At 41.2% G+C, this 12,813-nt stretch overlaps 2 protein-coding genes across 3 annotated transcripts in view; both read left to right on the forward strand.

Moving 5' to 3' along the window:
* LOC115307641 (molybdopterin synthase sulfur carrier subunit-like) overlaps positions 1-4,186 on the forward strand; it is a 5,192-nt gene extending 1,006 nt beyond the window's left edge. The window contains exons 2-4 of the mRNA XM_029961518.1: positions 6-215; positions 2,832-2,978; positions 4,076-4,186. Coding sequence (XP_029817378.1) covers positions 6-215; positions 2,832-2,958 — 337 coding nt within the window. The 3' untranslated portion in view covers positions 2,959-2,978; positions 4,076-4,186. The remainder of the gene's footprint in view (positions 1-5; positions 216-2,831; positions 2,979-4,075) is intronic.
* LOC103765111 (molybdopterin synthase catalytic subunit) lies at positions 2,875-12,787 on the forward strand. Of its 2 annotated transcripts, XM_018077221.2 has the most exons (6): positions 2,875-2,978; positions 3,075-3,244; positions 4,076-4,202; positions 5,106-5,259; positions 6,572-6,695; positions 7,853-12,787. In XM_018077221.2, exons 3-6 carry the CDS (start codon positions 4,082-4,084, stop codon positions 7,919-7,921), a joined length of 468 nt encoding a protein of 155 aa, XP_017932710.1. In that variant the 5' UTR covers positions 2,875-2,978; positions 3,075-3,244; positions 4,076-4,081; the 3' UTR covers positions 7,922-12,787. The 2 variants fall into 2 exon arrangements, with proteins under 2 accessions (XP_017932710.1, XP_008930326.1); XM_008932078.2 differs by lacking the exon at positions 3,075-3,244.
* The last annotated feature ends 26 nt before the right edge of the window (positions 12,788-12,813 follow it).

Consider the following 12,813-nt stretch of genomic DNA (forward strand, 5'->3'; position numbering starts at 1 on the left):
GAAAGCTTTTCCCGGCGCTCTGGTTCCGGTCGTGTGTTGGTGGTTTTTTGGGGGGAGGCCCCGCGCTCTGAGCCCTGTCTGTTCCCCGAGCAGGTCTCGGTGCTGTATTTCGCCCGGAGCGCGGAGCTGGCGGGGCTGCGCAGCGAGACCCTCTCGGTGCCACGGCAGATCACCTCTCTGCAGCTCTGGGAGGAGATCGTCAAGGCCCACCCCAGGTACCCAGCAAGTTACCAATGAGGTGCACAAAACCCGTGGTTGGATATCTTTTATTTTCTTTTTTTTTTTGGTAAATACAAATTCGGCGTTTAGAGTGTAGTTGGAATGTGTAGCAGTACTTCGACAGTGCAAAACCAGTGATGTTACCTTCTTCTGGTAACCTGCACCAAGCTTTTCGTGTTTCGCACAGTTGGAAAGGCTGTAGCTTTATGTATATACAAGGAAAGCCCAGGTCCCAAAAGTAGATGTACCCCGAAGTTGAGCCTGAGTGGTACACGGGTCCCATTGTCCAGGAGAGGTGTGGTGCAGTAAGCTGAAAGCTGAACTATGTTATTAACCTGTGGAGAAGGTGAGATGTCTCAAGGAGGGATCAAGCACAGCCAGGACAATAAATAAGAAATAAATGGTAGTGTGCAGGTGTTTTCAATGACTTAGGTTGGACATTAGGAAGAAGTTATTCACAAAAGGGGGGATTAGATATTGGAGTGGGCTGCCATCCCTGGATGTGTTTAAGGAAAGACTGGACATGGCACTCAGTGCCATGGTGTAATTGACATGGTGGTGTTAGGTCAAAAGTTGGACTTGATGATCTCAGAGGTCTTTTCCAACCTAACTGATTCTGTAATTATCTTTAACTGTACAGTTAGCCATTGGTCTGATCTTATGGCACACTCTGGAAGAAAGATCAGGAAAGGAACTGAAGCCTGCAGAGGCTTCTAGCCACTCAACCCTGCCTGACACAGGAAGTAGATTCAACCACTTTCAACCTTCTCTGTTTTGAAAGATACTGCTGTTGGTTGCATTTCACAGGGAGTCTGGTCCTGAGAGAGCTCTGTGTTTGTGCTGTAAGAGCTTCTGCAGCACTGGTGCTCCTTAGGGGTGTCAGCAGAAAAGTTGCCTCATGTTAGGGCTGAGGAAAGGTGCTCAGTTCTGACAAGAATGAGTCTGATAGACAAAGATGCAACACCATTTTGAAAGGGTAGAAGGGGGTAAAAAAAAGTAAGGTTTAACAGGTTGAGGTCCTCAGGATTTAGTGCTGAATGCACTGGAATTTCCATAACTCTGGAATTAGATGTCAAGGCACAACTCTTCTTTAGTCGATTACTCTCAAAGGCTATGAAAACAATGAACTATTTAGCAAAGGTATTTGTTTCCAGGTGAGAAGCTCTAACAAAATGCTAGACCAGGGGCCTTTTCCTCACAGAGAACTGGAGTTAAATGTGTTTTGGGGGAGGAGAAAGTGCAGGGCATGTGCTTATTTTACTTTGCAGCCTGTTCCTCTGTCAGAGGTATCAGCAGCACCGTTGGTTGGTGTTCCATAGTTTGTCAACTTTGTCCTTTTATGAGTGATGACTTGGGGCAGTACATCTTGCATTTGCAGTTACTTCACAGCGGCCTTCGTGAAAAACGCTTCTGTTCCTTGCTTTTATGGAAAAAATGTAATTTTAGGGCATTGACCACAGACTTCTATTCACATTGCTAATGGATATTCAAACTCCAGCTTTAGCATACTTAACAGTGCTCCTCTGTTCCACCCATTTTCCCCAGTGACTTTGCTTACAAGTGACACTAATTGTGACACTAATTAGAACCCATCCTTCTAATGGGCACTTCAATTTCCTGGGTATGCCAAGTTCTTCAGTGATTTTCATGCAGTCCCTTTCTTCAGTTTGCCCTCTGAGTCAGAGCTACTGTGTTTTGCTTAGTCTGTGCCTTGCCTACTTTGGTCTATCTGGCTGGTAGGAAATAAGATGATTTTTACTTGTACTCTTTTGGTGTGTCTACTTGTTTCTATGCAGTACAGCTCTGGTGGCTGTGCCAGATTTTGTAGTCCAAACAATAACAGTTATCATACCTGCACCATATAACGTAAAATACTGGCATTCTTTTTCCTGGTGTCTTACTGCCACTGCCCTCATGCTTGCTGTGTAATTGCACTTAGCCGTGAAAGTGACTACTTGTCTCACGATATCCAGAGCTGTGGACTCTCACAGCAACATCTCAAAGATGTGAAATCAAAAAATATTTATAAGGTCTGCCAGAAGACACATCACATCTGCCCTCTTACTTCTGTGGCCACTCCTTACCAACAGCAGATTTCAGACCTGTAAGTGCAAAAGACCCAAAGTCTTCATGAAGTCTGAGCACACACAACAAGAGCATCTCTTTAACCACTGAATCTTCATGACATCTCATGAGCAGCACCCAGAATGCTTCTTGGTGTGTAAGAAAATTGCTCCAGTCCTTCGAGACTGTATCAGGGCAATATTTACTTCTAATCCCGAATTGTATGGTTGCTACCTCTTGAGTTACTTCTTTATTATAAGCTGCTGCAGTGGGTCTGATATACATTGGTTCATTCTGATACAGGCCTATGACAAATCGAATTCCTGACTTTTGAAATTATACTGAGTTTGTTTCTCCTTAGCCACTACAAAAAAACCAAAGAGTAGGAGATGGGTGTTTGTTGTTTTTTTGACAGTGTCTAGGAAGCAAAGTTGCGTAAGTCTCAGTGGTTTTTACCTCAGTTGCCCTAGACTGTGCACCAGTTGGTTGTTTAATGAAATCCGTGGTTAAATGTAAACACTCTTTGTGCTCCTGCCAATCCCCCTCAGGCTTGCTGTCATCCAGGATCAAGTGGTTTTTGCTGTTCGGCAGGAATACGTGCTTCTTGGAGATCAGCTCCTGGTCCTTCAGCCTGGAGACGAGGTTGCCATCATCCCACCGATCAGTGGAGGCTGAACCTGCCCAGATTCTGTTGGGTAGGTATCTTGCTTAGTTTCTATGCTATAGAGCATAATTGTGTGCCACTATAATCTGAATTCTGTATGATGTTCCAACAATCCTTTTTTGTTTAGGTCCACAGATGTGATTGCTATTCTCTCCTTCCACCCCAGTACTGTTTTGAGAGAGCCTAATGTGTATTTCCATCTGGAGAATACAGTTATGCCAGTGCAAGCCACTACAAGCCAGTGCACCAGTAAATGATTAACACATATTCAGTAAATGGAAGACAATTGCCAGAGAGGTCGGGCATTGTTTTGAATTTGAGTTTTAGGTCTTCTTACTCCTTCCTTGTTGTTTCTGGCTACCAGTAGATACTTTGCTTGCCTAAATAAGATAATAATGAACAACCTTCTGCTGCTTTTTAACAGAAAAGATAATACAGCAAAATAACTGCTGCTTAAAAATTTTGTTTATTTTTGCTGTTAAAGGAGCAGGTGTGCTTAGAATAGCTCAATTTCTTTACCTGCTTTCAAGTGGCAGTCCTTGTGTTTACTGCAGCTTGTTCCATTGCTGCTTAAAATCCTTCTCATTGTTCTCATTCTTAGGTGATCTGATGACTGGTTTCTACTCAGAAAAGTTAAAAGTGTCTCTGTTGTGACTGAAACGGATGGATACTGTGAGGTCCTGAATGTCCTGGAGAGCATATTCAACTTTAGGATTAGAAATCTAATCTGTGTTTATCAGAAATCTCTGTTTTTAAACTGTTTGATTTCAGGATAAGAAAAGTAGGAGGGGCTGCAATATCACTGAAGATTTACCAGCACTATACAGTGGTCCATGCTGGTTGATTGTATTATTAAACCATGGCCTCAGACTAATTAAAGTTTTGTCCCATTGTACCAGACTTTTCTGTCAGAAAGGAATATGTATACATTAAAAACCAGGTCATTGCTCGATATTTGCAGTTCATATTCTCTCTGTGAGACTGATGAGAAGTGAATTTGATGTGTAGACTGGTCTCTCAGGGAAATAGATGGTGCATGTTGTTTGCATAAATTAGATAAAAAGCAGTTGGCTGATGCTAGTATCTTCAGAAACAACAACAGAGTCTGTTTGGTTTCAACCTTTTTAGTGAGATATGGATGAAACTGAAGATGTGCCAAAAGATTTTATCAAGCTCAAGTCTGCAAAGCTCTCTGTAGATGAAGTGTCAGAGCTGGTCATTTCACCATACTGTGGGGCAGTGTCTCTGTTCATTGGTAAGTTTAATATTTATGAGCTGGATATTTGGGTGTATTAATGGTCTAATAAATAGAATGTAGATTGTCCACATCCCAGACTTGTGCTTCTCAAATAAATCAATTCCTGGTCTGAACCCAGGATGTTTAGAAAACATGTTCTGAATTATTAGAGCAAGACTATGGCAGCAGTTAAACAGTTGCACTGGGATTAAGTGGGTGAGAAGCTTTCAGGTTGGTATAGCTATCCTAGGACTGAATGGAGCGACAGCTCTGGAGTATAGAACTGCTTGGGAGGTGTTTTCTCTATCCTCTTGGACAGAGCTTGTTCAAGGTGGGAATAGAATATTGTGGCTATGCAAACACATGCCCACACCTGTATGTGAGGTCTCACAACTAAGGTCTTAGTTGAAAGTGAAGTACTGTTTTACCCATGAGCTGGTAAAGGTAAGGCTGATACTCTATCCTGTGCTTAATGTGCATGACACACATCTGAAACCCCTTTGTCCTTAAACTTTAGTGCTACTGGGCTTCTAAATACTGAGCATTTAAAAATTGCATGGGCAAATGCAATAATAATAGCACCTTAGCAGTTACCACAGAAGATGTCCCAGCCTTGAGCATTATGGACTCTGGACTTGCATAATGTGTAAACTAAATTATTCCTTTTATAGTAAAGATTTATCTTGTTCAAATAATCTCTTTATGCAGCCATATTTAGGGGAGATTGTTTATATTTGCGCAGTGCTGACCTTGACCATAGCAAGAGATCCTGGGTTTTACTCAGTATTAATACATTATATGTTTTTATGTAATATGTATATAGTATATGTTATAAATATACAGTATATATTTAGTAATTTATTTATTATTTATTTATTATTTAAGTACCCTTTATTTGGTTGATAAATCATTTTTATTTAGGTACTACAAGAAATAATTTTGAAGGGAAAAAGGTGATTCACTTAGAATATGAAGCATATACTTCAATGGCAGAGACTGAAATAAAGAAAATCTGCAGAGATGTAAGACAGAAATGGCCTTCAGTCAAACATATTGCAGTGCACCATAGACTTGGGTATGTATGTCCAGACCACATCCTTCTGTAAGTGGAATATTAATCCTTATCTGGTGCGTGGACCTGCAGGAGTATTTAGAAACTGTAATGCAGTGTCTATTGGTAGTGTTTGCTGGAGTCCCCATTTAGCCTTGCAGGATCCTTGAGGCTGGTTTGATGTTTTAAAAGTGGGGAGAAGGGATTGTAATTTCACTCTGGAGAAGGGGTTGGTTTGTTTTGTCTTTATTTCTAAAAGATATGAAGTTTTCAGCACTTTCTTTTTATTCTCTCTTCTATGGAGATGCTGCAGAAGGTCCTTGTCAGATTTAAGTCAATTTATGCTATAAAAAAAATCTGCAAGCTTGGGCTATGGGGAGTGAAGAGACACAGTAATTGCCAGACATGCTTGCAGGAGAACCTCCTGGTTTTGAGTCTTGGATAAGCATATTCCCTTATGTTCAAACATGGAATGCTAGTATCTGACATTCTCTTGAGCCTTCCCTATTTATCAGGTTTCTCACTGAAATTAGTAGGACTTGCAGAGTCTGAAGGAACACTGGAGGTGATTGCAAAGGGTAAGATAGTAGGTCTGAAGGGTAGTTTCCTTAGATTTCCTCTATAGCCAGCAGAGAGAGTGGCTCTCTTGAGGGCAGCTCAAAGCATTTAAGCTGAGATTTCTTCTTGTGAACTATTTGCTGGAGGAGTCCTACAATAGAGGGAGAACTGGGAAGTAGCTTTTGGGAATACTGCTGTTGTGAGGAGCAAAACAAAACCTTGTGCTTCTTCTGTTAAGTTTGGAAAACAACACATTGAATAGTAAACTTCAGAATTTAAAATCAGAGTTCACCAAAAATTAAGTTTCATTGCAAAATCTGCATAGTATGAGGCACTTAATTTCTTCTTTCACAAATTCTTGTGCAAATTGAGATGATTTTTTAGGTTTCCAGATAAGAACTAACTGTTCTAACTTGTTATTGTTTATTATTTAGCCAACTTTCAGTGAGTTTCCTATGTATTGTTGCAAATTAACAATTTTCCCCTCTTAACTCCATAGGCTTAATTTAAAAAAAAGAAAGAATAGATGAAAAAAGCCTATGTCTGGTGGATTTATTTATTCTCAAGTGTGGAATTTTAACATCTGGTACTGATTTTGGTTGTGGTTTTCTTTCTTTTAAAAAGTGTATAATCTTTTGGACGTGGTTTGACACTTGCTCAGTATGAATGACTCAGGAGAGCATGTGGCCAGAACACTGACGTGACATGGCCACAACTTTTGGGTGCTCTTGATGTTAAGTGTTAGCTAAAACTGCTGTTGTTCCTCTTCTCTCCCTAGTGTGGTTCCAATAACTGAAGCAAGTGTAATTATTGCAGTCTCCTCTCCACACAGAGCAGAATCCCTTGAAGCTGTAATGTACTGCATCAATACCCTAAAAGCATCCGTACCAATATGGAAAAAGGTATGTTTGGGGTCTTTCCAAGTTTGAGCCCCCCTCCCACAATTTGCTTCAGTGTGAGAGGGTTTTCAGACAAAACAAAAATTGAATTTAGACCTATGCTAGTCTTAGACATCTGGGCTATCTAAGAAATGCTCCAGGAGGCAGTTGCTCCTCATGGCTTGTCAGTGTCTGGCAGCAGTGAGGTTCCTCTAATGCAGCCAAGCCCATATATGGCAGGTAGAACATCTGAAAGGCTGTTCTGTACCTCTACCATTCAGCTCCTTCTCTTTTTGAAGCCAGCCTGGGGTCAAAGTGAAAGAGGCCTGAGTTCTCCTCTTTTGAGTTGCAAAACTCAGTTCCTCACAGGCTTGTGGAAGAACTTTGAATCAGCTTTGCAGTTCGCAAGTAAAAGGAGCATTTCTTATCTCTGTCTTTTCCCCTCATCCCTGTGGCCTTGAGAAAGCACAGAGCATTAAGCAATAGCACACAGTGAAGGGATGAACAGAGATCCCAGAGTTGGTATGGGCACACAACAGTGGAGAAATTAGCCCAGGTCCAGAAAGAGATTCATTGTGTAACCACAGTGTTGCATGCAAGTAATGAGCATTACCTCTGCCTTCTCTCCCAGGCAGAACTTGCCATGTGGTTAACAGTGATGTTCTCTTGAGTACTCTACTTTTCTGACACCTCTTTCAGGAGACAAGTAATCAGGGTGTAATCTCAGAGCCCTGATGAATTTTCTGTATAGGATTGGACTGCTGCTGAGTAGTCCAGTCTGTCCATCAGATCCAGTACTACTGTATTTGGTGTATTGATGTAATATATTTTTTTTAATATTGACATTCTGCTACACATAAATACTCTTCTTAAAATGATGATACAGTAGGTACTACATGAGTGCTGTGTACTCTACAGCTTTTACATCATATCTTCTAGATTTCTTTGTTGAACTTCAGTATAGATGGGCCCTTTTAAATTTAATGGGTATCAGCTCGAGGTTCAGCTAAGTTAGTATATTCTAAGGGTGCTGCCCTCTTTTCTGCTTGCCAGCCAAGTACTGTGTAGTCCTGTTGTGATCAGTAAATAATAGCGGGGTGGCTGTTGAGTTATTTGACCTGGCTTGTGGCTGTATGTAGCAGAGTCTCACAATATTGCCCATTCTTTGTTTATATTTGCAGGAGATTTATGAGGATGAATATTCTTGGAAAGAAAACAAGGAATGCTTTTGGGCAAATTCAGAAAAATAACTGTACTCTTTTAAAAATAAAGTGTTACTCTTCCAAATGAGCATATTTACCTTTGAATTGTTTTTCAGAGAATCTATGTGTTTCTAAACAGTTATAATAGATGTTTTAATCTGAATAATTTAATTTGGACTGAGAGATATGAATGAGTATTAATTAGGGTTTTAAAGCGTTCTTGACTATCCTTTGAAAGCACCCTTTTGCGCATTCTAACATGGAGGCAGTTTTTAAAACAATCTTCCCTAAAATTCTTGGTAGCAAGGTATTTAGACTGCTCTGTGATATATAATGCTCTAATGTTTTGACGTTGGTAGTCTGTGTTCTCTATCTGCATGGGAGGTCACCGCAGGACAATTGCTTTTTTTTTAATCTTAAAAAAGTCCAGACAGGTTTAATTTTATGACTGTAGAATCAGTTTGCAAGCTTTATGCTATTTTGATATTCTTGTAACATGAAAACTACTTGAAGTAGATGAAATATTTTGGTCCAGACAAAGAAAATACAAACTATGCCCTAGACTTATTAACTTTTTAGTAATGGTTATGTTCCAGTAGCTGTGTCTCACAGAAACATTTGTACTGTGCAGCTGATACTGCAAGTCTATTGTATTAAAGAAAATATGGACAGACTTTTATTCAAAGTTAGATCTAATACTCTACCAGCAACAAACTTGCATTAGCAATAACATGCCAACCTGTAACTACTTAATGATGTCTAGACATAATTACTTTTGAAGGTGATTCTTGGCTCAATATGACCTGGCACTGTGCACTTGCAGCCTAGAAAGCCAACTGTGTCCTGAGCTGCATCCAAAGCAGGGTGGTCAGCAGGTCACAGGAGTTATTCTGCCCCTCTACTCTGCTGAGATACCACATGGATTACTGCATCCAGTTCTGGAATCCCCAACAAAAGAAGGATGTGGACCTGTTGGAATGCATCCAGAGGAGGGCCACTAAGTTGATCAGAGGATTGGAGCACCTCTTCTACAAAGACTGGCTGAGAACTGGAGTTGTTCAGTTTGGAGAAGGCTCCAGGGAGACTGTAATTACAGCACCTTCCAGTATCAAAAGGGGGCTTAAAAGAAGGTTGGAGTGGGACTTTTCACAAGGGCATGTAGTGATAGGACAAGGGGCCCTAAGCTGAAGTGAGGGTAACTTTAGATATAAGGAAGAAATTCTTTACTGTGAACCTGGTGAGGCAGAGAAGTTGTGGATGCCCCATGGCTGGAAGCGTTCAAAGCCAGGTCAGATGGGGCTCTGAATAACCTGCTCTAGTGGAAGATGTCTCTGCCCATGGGAGGAGGGTTGGAACTGGATGATCTGTAAGGTTCCCTTCCAACCCAAAGCATTCTATGACAATTATATCACAGACTGCTGAAGCCTCAGCTCTGTAATCCATTTCATTGTGTCTGCAGTAAAAATCTACAGCAGCTGCTAGTTGTACAAAGTAAAATGAGGAAAGCAGGTGATGATCTTTTTTTCCTTGGGGATTTCAATCAGTTTTAATACTTAGTTAATATATCTAAATTAAGTAAACCATAATGAAACATACAGCTTCAGGCAGAAATGTGGTTAAACTGTGCTTATTAACTTATTGATGCACTTTCCTCGGTGGAAGTGAGTCCATCCTCTGCCGGACAGCAGCTACTCCTTGCATGCTTACATATACACACCCTACAAACCATGTGGGCCCTATAATCTAGGCAGAGCTAAGCAAGTTCGAGTTTTCCTTTGTTTTGGAGGTTGGAGAGAAGCCCTCTGCTGTTTGAATGTCGTTTTTACTGGCAATTGTACTGAATCTTGAGCACAGATCACTTCCTCTGTCAAATAATTCTTTTTCTCTTTAGAAGAGAAATACATACATGACCTTTTCCATTTTTGGTGTTCATTTTTCCACGTTCATGTTTGCCATTACCATGCAACTAATTAGTGTATTAATTTCACAAAAATAAATGTTTAGCTTGTCTTTTAGTGGATGGTTTATGAATGAAGTAAAACCTATGTAGTGCTTGCATACTGGTGCTGTGCTCAGATAAAGAAAAATAGTTAAGTTCTACTTAGGACCCCACGATCAGGGGCAATTCTTGTGTTGCCCTAGTGCCTCTCTAGTGCTGCAGTGTCCTGGAAGATTTCTCCAGGGTGACCTTAAGTGCACCTTCCCCCATCAGCAATGCAGCTGTGAAGGAGGGTGCAGAAAAAAAGAGAATAATTGTGTACTTCCCCACAGTGACCAGGAACAATGAATGGAAGAGATGTTGTACTGAGTCACAGCTGAGTGTTACAATGTGTGTATGCTGCCTTGGTAAAAACAATGAAATGTCATTTTGTGTCCCTAGCTGTGCATGAGGCAAGTACTGCTTTGTTCTGGAACAATGATGTATCGATCTTGTGTAACTTTGGGTTCTTCAGCTGGCATCTCAAAGCGAAATGGAAATGCCTCTAGGAGGGATGTTGTGCATAATTAGAGGTAAAATGTATCTTGCTGAAATTTAAGTCCATACTCCAAACTCTGTGTTCTGTCTCCCTCTGTAGGGCTACCCTTTCTGCTAAGGCAGATCATTGTGTTCTAAGGTAGCTGCCTCAGGCTATATCTGGAGTGACCCAGAAGTGTTTCCAAATTTCCAGGCCAGGGGATGAATCCCAGCTGTGTCACAGTGTGTGTTAGGGAAAGATGTGGCTCTGCACATGTCCCAGTATCCATACATGCAGGACTACACTGCTGGGTGAAGGCTACTTTGTCTTCTGGGGAGGTCCACTGAGTGGGATGATAGGCAGCTGCAGATAAATATACAAGGAAATATACAGCTTTCTGAAACGAGTCCAAGCATTTCTCTGCCTTGTCTGTAGGGGAGGGTAATCCCACCCCTTTGTGGCTCTACCAGGTGTGTCACATTTGTGGCTCTGGTGCAGAGAGATGTTCCCAGGAGCAAATGCTGCAGACCGGTGGGTCATCATGTGATTCTTGTAGAAATTTGACAGATGAGGGCTGTCTGTGGAAGGGAAGTGCATGTCTTCAGAGCATGAATTTCTCCTCAGAAGATGCCTTAGTCTTGGCTGGCAACATTTGAATATACTGATCCATCCCTTTGTGTGGCCGAATATCCATATACCAGCATTCCTTAATTTTAGGAGTTTCCTTTCCTGTTTTTGATCATTCTGCTCTGTTCTCAGGAGAAGCTTGGCCTCATGCATAAGATGAAAACAGTAAGAGATGGATTGCCATGAAATAGGCGGGTGGGGGAAGGGGGCTGTGTTATAAGGCGCCTACCCAGGAGATGGCAGCCGAGAGATGGCTCAGTGGGTAGAGCAGGTCCTGCCCTGCACAGGTGCTGGCTGTGCTGGGAAGTACAGGCCCTTGCTTTGGCTGTCATTCATGAAAGTGCCATTGTTGCACTCAGGAATGAAGCCTTTAGATTGTTCAACTTTAAACTAGATTTTTTGGTCCTTTCAGCTCACTTTTCCCACAGCTGTTAAAGTAATTTGTAGCTTCACAGACTAGCACATTCATTTGCTCCTTCAAAAACATTAAAAGGAAAGAACTGTTAAACCTAATTATTAACAAATTGTCTGTGAAAGCAGACAGTGCTGCCCTTTGCCCCCTAAAATGCTCTGAAACTCAGTCTTGAGCCCTTCCATTAAGTGTCCTGTGGAAGTGGTGGAAGAGTTCAGAATAGGCTGATGACTATAAATGACCAATTTCTTTGATTACCCTAGGCCTGTTTTCTGAAAAACAAACAAATCATAAAATTGATCTTATCAAGTGTTACAAAGATTAGTATCCTGATGTATCTTTATAGCAGTTCTCTTTTAAATGTTCCATTTCAACTATTTTAAGTGGCCTATACATTTTAAAAACTGCTAGCATACCAAAGCCTGTGATCACATACAAATAATTCACCATAAATGAGAACAGAAAGGTAACTTAAAAGATAGGACCCAAGTTTTCTGAGGCAATGAAAATGTACACTTAATTACCTTTAAAGGCAATTAAACGTTGAGGCAGTTAGCTATATATTTCAAGATGCATTTTCATACCTTCATTTTCTTTAGTCTGTAACTTGCAAGCTTTTGTTGTAACCCAGTTTTGGATGTAAAGTGTAAAATACCTTGTGCTTTACCCCCAGTCAGCAACCCAACCCCACCCAGCCACTCGCTCACTCTGCTCCTCATGGGATGGGGTAGAGAACAGAAAGAGTAAAAGAGAAGAAATCTTGTGGGTTGAGATAAAGACAGTTTAATAGGGAAAGTAAAAACCGCTCATGCAAGTAAAGCAAAACAAGGAATTGATTCACCACTTCCCATCGGCAGACAAGTTCAGCCATCCCCATGAAAGCAGAGCTCTACCATGTGTAACCATGGCTTGGGAAGACAAATGCCATCATTCTGAACACACACCCCCTCCTTCTCCTTCCCCCAGCTTTATATGCTGAGCATGACACCATATGGAATGGGATGGGATATCCCCGTGTCCCCTCTCAACTTCTTGTGCAGCCCCAGCCTCCTGTGGGTGGGATGAGGAGCAGAATAGGCCTTGGCCCTGTGTCAGCACTGCTCAGTGATAGCTAAAACATCTCTGTGTTATCAGTACTGTTTCCAGCACAAATGCAAAACACAGCCTCATACCAGCTACTGCCAAGAAAACTTGCTCTACCTCAGTCAAAACCAGCACATACATAAGCCAGTATTTAAGGAATCTGGCTTTTAATTCTGAAAAACACTGAAACTTGAAGTACAGAGTTTTGTGCCTTGAGATCAGGTTTGTCTGGTATTGTATTATGGAAGTGTTAAAGTTGGTAGCCTACCTGAATGTCTGTGTACTGTTGTTAAAAGTACGGAGGAGTTGAAAGTGGAAATAAAAAGCTCTGTGAAAGAGGGTAGTTTTCAGGTGGTACTTAC

This window comes from Manacus vitellinus, unplaced genomic scaffold (genome assembly GCF_001715985.3).
Source record: "Manacus vitellinus isolate BGI_N305 unplaced genomic scaffold, ASM171598v3 scaffold_36_pilon, whole genome shotgun sequence".
NCBI classification, from domain to species: Eukaryota; Metazoa; Chordata; class Aves; order Passeriformes; family Pipridae; genus Manacus; species Manacus vitellinus.

Bases quoted from the DNA above. Each gene is read 5' to 3' on its own strand.
- LOC103765111 (XM_018077221.2), top strand. From the start codon at position 4,082: ATGGATGAAACTGAAGATGTGCCAAAAGATTTTATCAAGCTCAAGTCT. The intron at 4,203-5,105 runs GTAAGTTTAATA...ATTTTTATTTAG, and splicing joins GGCAGTGTCTCTGTTCATTG to GTACTACAAGAAATAATTTT. The intron at 6,696-7,852 runs GTATGTTTGGGG...TTATATTTGCAG, and splicing joins CCGTACCAATATGGAAAAAG to GAGATTTATGAGGATGAATA.